This window comes from Arachis ipaensis, chromosome B03, assembly GCF_000816755.2.
Source record: "Arachis ipaensis cultivar K30076 chromosome B03, Araip1.1, whole genome shotgun sequence".
NCBI classification, from domain to species: domain Eukaryota; kingdom Viridiplantae; phylum Streptophyta; class Magnoliopsida; order Fabales; family Fabaceae; genus Arachis; species Arachis ipaensis.
The window spans coordinates 31,061,739-31,067,942 of record NC_029787.2 but is presented as its reverse complement, the minus strand read 5'-3'; the positions used below and the strand labels follow the sequence as shown (position 1 = coordinate 31,067,942).

The 6,204-nt window shown below is 34.6% G+C and overlaps 1 protein-coding gene across 1 annotated transcript in view; it reads right to left on the bottom strand.

Annotated features, from left to right (window-relative positions):
• LOC107630243 (pentatricopeptide repeat-containing protein At4g21705, mitochondrial) overlaps window positions 2,670-6,204 on the bottom strand; it is a 9,372-nt gene continuing 5,837 nt past the window's right edge. Inside the window, exons 2-3 of the mRNA XM_016333335.2 lie at window positions 4,895-5,289; window positions 2,670-3,957 (exon numbers count right to left, since the gene is read on the bottom strand). Coding sequence (XP_016188821.1) covers window positions 2,725-3,957; window positions 4,895-5,161 — 1,500 coding nt within the window. The 5' untranslated portion in view covers window positions 5,162-5,289 and the 3' untranslated portion in view covers window positions 2,670-2,724. The remainder of the gene's footprint in view (window positions 3,958-4,894; window positions 5,290-6,204) is intronic.

The window sequence follows — 6,204 nt, the reverse complement described above, 5'->3', positions numbered from 1 at the left end:
CATTATCAAAGTATAAAATTAATATTAAAATATAACTAAAAAATAATATTAGTTTTTTTTAAATGAGCTTATTATATTACTCTCATATTTCAATTAATTTTTCTAGAGACCATATATATCAATTAGAGTTTTCATTACTCACAAATAAATTCGTCCAATAATATTTTTTAAAGTATTTAAATTCATTTGGGTATTGGTATATGGTAAGCTCCGAAAGAATCATTGTCATTTTATTATCCAAAAAAAAAAAAGTAATAATAATAAAATCGTCATCACTTAAAAAACGCAAGCTAAGCTGAAAAGCCTCGAATAATATAACGTGCGGCGACACGAAGCAGTTGCGTGTATAATAATATTCTTTAGAAAATGACTTTGGACTATGAATATATATAGTGGATAATCATGGTTAGTACAATATAATTATGGTTAAGATAATAATATTCAATAGCGCGTGATCATGATTAAAATTTTCAACTTTGATGAGTGGGATTTATTTTATTTAGTTTAATTTGATTAACTTATTGCAGGTGAAATTATTGGCCACTCCATGGATATATATTACATTATTATTATTAGGATTAGCTAAGCAGGAAATAATGTTTGTTAATTAATAGATTATTAATCCGTGATTTCATCAATGAAAATGAAGACATTAATTAATTAATCACAACATTGCATACATCATGTTTTCCACAGAGCTGAGGCACCATATATAATTTGTGAAATAATGCAATGGTAGTATAAATATTAAATATCATGTAAATGTTTTAAAACATTCTCTTAAATATAATTATTATGGAAAAGTATATGAACCAACTTCTAATCAACCAAGAATGGAACAACTTAATTAATTATAATTATATTAATAATTAATTTTAAATTTTTTAAATTTTATAATTTTTTAAATTTAAAATTTAAAAAATTTAAAATTGATTAAGTAAACCTAATTAAAACTTATAAAAATCTTCTTCTTTTCTCTTACATTAACCTACCCACCTCCAACAACCACATACAGACCTCTCTCTCTCACCGTCAGGTTCTCTCCGTCTATGCCCTTATCCAAGATTCTGCAACTTCTCAGACTGAAAGTGACGAAATGCATTGAGTTGATGATATTGCGATCCAAAGAGAGACTTGGTTTATTGAAGGAGTAGAGCCCAGTTTTCAGTGATGAGATCGTAGGAACCCATTTCAAGAACGCCATCGGTGGTTGGAATATGTATAAAAGTTCGGATGCCATGCATGTAAACTTCTTTAGCTTTGTTACAGTCGCAAAATTGAAGGTCCCCGTTGAATCAGATGGGAGATCCCGAACCGAAGGCCTGTGTAGCGAAGAATATGAAGCTTCGCCCATAGGGAAGCTGCGTGTCAAAGAGATCACGTAGATACCCTTAAAATCGGTCTCTGCCTTGCACTTGGTTCAACTTTAGGAATTGTTTAAGGAAGCAGTGGTGGAGCACGAATTGTCCTGGAACAAGTACAAAAATATAAAAAAAATATTCATTTAATAGGAAAAAAAATCCTAATGTTTAACAAAAGAAATATCCAGTTATATTTTGACAAAAATAATTAGATATTTATAAAATTTAAAAAAAAATTATGAAATTCTTAAAGAAATAGAGACATTCACATTTACAATATTAAAAAATTCAAAAAATATATAAAAGAACATTCATTCAGTATGAAAAAGAAACATTCCAATACTTAACAGAAAAAACATCTATGTATATTAACTCATTTTTATTAAGATGAGTTTCGAGGTCAGCCCATTAAAAAATTGGCAGGAGTTGCTGACCCCCTCTTGGTTCCCTAGCAGAATTATAATACAAAACAACCTAACGTTGCAGAATGAGGGTTTTGTCTCATAATAGCTCCACCCACAAATTATGGCAAGGTTTCCGAAAGCACAGTTGTAAACCCAAGAGGTTGTTACAACTATAAGACTTTCAGATAGAGATCCTCAATTGAGACACTTGCAATCAAAATAAGAGTAACGATCAATTTGGAACCATTCGGTGCACACCATAATTAACTCATGGCCTAGTTCTTATGTTTATGCATAAATGGATATTCCCATGAAGACATCTTCACGTGAAGATAACATTGCGAATCATTAGATAGTTTGACATGTTTAATAGTTCGTAATGTCATTTTCATGTGAAGATGTCTTAATGGAAATATCTACATTATGCATATTAAAGCAAATTAGGAATAATCTTATAAAAACTGTACATTGTTTCTTGAATGTTTATCGATTAGTGGCAAAATCAACAAATATTTTGAAATTCATTCGCAAAATCAACTAACACACAGGATAAAGGATAGAGACTCACAAAAAATCACCAACAATGAATACGCAGCAAGCGGCGATGGTGACCAGATGAGAGGTGCAAGGTCATGGAGGGGAGAATACGAGCTCTTGTAGATGGGATTTAGGAAGAGACAACAATGCAAGGGTTTCAAGGGCTGTGTCAAAATAACGGGGTTCAACAATAATGAAGGTCTGCTGTTTGGTGCCTGAACTTGAAATGCTACTTCATGAGTAAAATGAACAAAGTTCATGCATTGGCAGAAGAAGAGGGAAGAGCACTTTGAAAGAGTGAAGTGTGGTCAAAATTTCAGAAAGAAATATCTTTTAGTTTTTCTCTCCTCAGATTTCATAGTTCAAATTTAATTTGCAAATAATTTTATATTTAGTTGCTTTTGAAAGAAATAAAAATTTTGTTACAATCTTGAGCCAAGGATGTTCAATATTTCTTCATCCAGCTCTATCTTATCAGTTTTCATATTCTCTAAAATTCCATCAACTTTCTTACCACATCTAACGGATACCATGATCAATGATAGATACATGTCCCTGTTCATTGGAATCACATTCTTAAAGGAATTGACAAAACCTTCTATTTCTTCAGCATCTCTGTTGCTAGAAGCCCAACTCAATATGCTGGAAATGATATTAGGTTTTGGTCTCCAACCTTTGTTCTCGGCTCGTACAGCCACAGCTTCCTTCATGCACTGAAACGCCTTCTCCATGTTCTTGTTCGCTACATAACCAGACGCGATGATCGCCCAGCTGTTAGGAGTAGGAGTTTTCCCTTTCTCAACCATGCTTCGGAGAATTGTTTCCGCCTTTTCAATCAATCCATTCTGAGAATACGCAATCAGGAGAATGTTTGGCACTCTGAAATCATAGCAGTTGCCCGACGATTCCCACTCGCGAAGCAACTCTTCAGCTTGACCAAGCTCCTTGAGTTTCACCAGAGAACCCAGCATGGTTATATATTCCCTGTTGAGCTGCTTCTTGCAGTTGGATTTCTGGAGTTCCCAAAGTCTCATCATAGCTTTCTTGTTCCGCAGAGTTGCATAATGTGAAATCAGATGGTTGTAGGCAAGAGTATCGCATTTATCTGCCTTATCCTCACATTTCTTTAGGTAGGCCAGAGCTTTCTCTTCGAGACCCGCCTTTATGTAGATGTTAGCAACCATAGAATACGTCACCCAATCTGTGCCGATACAGCTGTTATTTTCCATTTCCTCCAGTAGTCTCTCCACATTAGCGAGGTCAGATCTTGCACCATAAGAGTTTATGCAGACCTTGTAGCTGAAAATGTCTGGAGACACACCGTCCTCTTTCATTTGTGTCAGAACACTAGGGACTTTGTCGTGTTGATCTGTTCGCATGTAGAGGCACATTATATTATTGTAATTGAGAGAAGAAGCGAAACCCATCTCCTTCATCTTCTGCATCTGGGAGAGTGACTTATCAACTAAGCCTTCCCTGACATAACAACTTAGCAGGGCACCATGAAGCTTCTCAGTTTTCTCTTGATCACTCAGATTATGGAAATAGCTCTCTGCATAGTCCAGTCCACGGACTCTACCAATAAGTTCTAGCTGAATGGCTTGGTCACCTGCTGATATTGGGCATAGTGCTTTGCTACTCATCCATTCAGAAACCTGAGCATGATGTAAACTTTCAGATTTTTGGTTTGGTAACTAAAACTGGTTCTACTAGCACACCAAAATTGTTTACATCATTGACAATATGTGCATGGGTGAAGCTAGGAATTTACCAAGAAAAAACATGGATGAGAACTGCAGAAACAAAATGATAAGTTGATAACTATCATATAGAAACATACTCTATTAAACAACCAAAACAATATAAATTACAAACACGTATCTATGGTCGGTATATAAGCTATACATCATATCAAATATATATACACATATAATCTGTACATGCAAGATTAAAAGTGTATCAGCATTTATGTTTTAAATTTAGTAGTAAATTACTTGTACCACAAAACATGACAACATTTACAATTTAGCTCAGGCAGAAAATAATATTGTAAAAACAAAGAAAGAAAAGTTAAGAGGGGATTGTGGATGTCAATGACTCCCCAGTCAAGTGGCAAAGCCAAACCTAAGAAAGAGGCATCCACGAGGCCCAAGAGCCCATGTTCAAGCCCGGGGGCCTTGCCTACCAGTCCCTTAGTATCAAGCTATGTTAAGTGGCTGGAGGAATTAGTCTAGCTACACAGATAAAGGTAAATAACTTCTACCCTTGATTGTATACACCGGTTATTGTACAGGTTGAAGTTAAATGTTCTAAAGTAGTTCTTTTTTCTTCTTTAACAAATGCACTACAAAAGCGTTGAAACTTCAAATTTTTGGATTTTCAATAAAATCGTTCTATAGTAAACACATTAGCAAAAGAAATGGTTAACAAAACGGATTTATTATTGATATGCAGACAGAGTGTTAAATATTCTGACAGTTAAGTCAATCTATACTAGTTAGTTGAGGCATGAACACTTTACATGATACTTATACTGGTGTTGATGAAATCTCAATCAATGATTTTCAAGGAAGAAGGGAGAAAATGCGTTACCTCAAGTGCTTGATTGAAGCGCTTGTGAGAGCGGAGATCTTTTACAATGTTGTGGAGCTCAGGGGCCTTGACGGCGTGGCCTTCAAGGAGCCAGTGGTCGAGGATGGGGACGACGCTGACGGAAGGGTCTCCGAGAGGACTGATGCGAGAGTACAGGTTCTTTCGGTTGGTCGTCTTCACTTGATTCTTGCTCGAGAACCATATCCTCGAACGTTGAAGAAAGGTGCACGTGGAGTTGCGAGACTTGTGAAGGATTGCAGAGAACATTGTCGACGGCGTTCACCAAATGCACACCAAGTGTTTGCTAAAATATTTGTTAGTTGAGCGCAAGAGGAACCAAGGGCATTGGAGTTTCACACTTTCAGACTGCCCAAATGAACTCATAAATCCAAGACCTAAGCCCAAAAATAAATAAATAAAAGAGAAAATTGAATATATTAGAATAAAATTTGATACGGCCCGGTATATTTGCTAATAGTTTGTAATTTGTAAAATTCACATCAAAATTTTGGATCTATTTGTATTTTTAGTGTTTTTCCTTCATGATTTTATTTAATTAGCTAAGAATTTTTGTTGGATAAGCAATGATTTCATTTTTAAATGAACATTACTTTGAGTTAGTTGAATTCATTGATTACAAGAGAATTTGGGAGAAATTGACAAAGAACAAAGAAAAAAAAGAGGTTAGGAGTCATCAAACACAATAAATACATAAAAATAAAACAAACAGAGAGTTCTCGGACTAAATAGAAAGCTCCTTGAAAATAACCCACAATGGCCGTGCAACGTGGTATGCCTTATCTCCTATGTTGCACGGCTATTTTGGGTATTTTCAGAGAGCCTTCTATTTAGTTTAGAGATCTCTCTATTTGTTCTATTTCCATGTGCTTTTTGTGTTCGATGACTCCTAGCCTCTTTTTCCTCTTTGTTCCTTACTAAATTTCTCCTAAATTCTCCTATAATCAATGAATTCAACTAACTCAAAGTAATACTTATTTAAGCATGAAATCATTGCTTATCCAACAAGAATTCTTAACTAATTAAATGAAATCATGAGGGAAAAATACTAAAGATGCGAATGCATCAAGACCGTGTGGTTAGGTTCTCACCCGCTACAAACTTTTCTTTTCAAGACAGACGAAGTAGCTTATGAAGTTTTCTTCTGTGCATCTAGTTGTACATATAGTTATAGTTTTTTCCTCACCTTTATTCTTCTATTTTTATAAGAGAGATAGGAGTCGTGATTGTAATAATGTGTATATATAGTTACTTATATAAAAAATCATATATATATATATATAAGGTGCTGA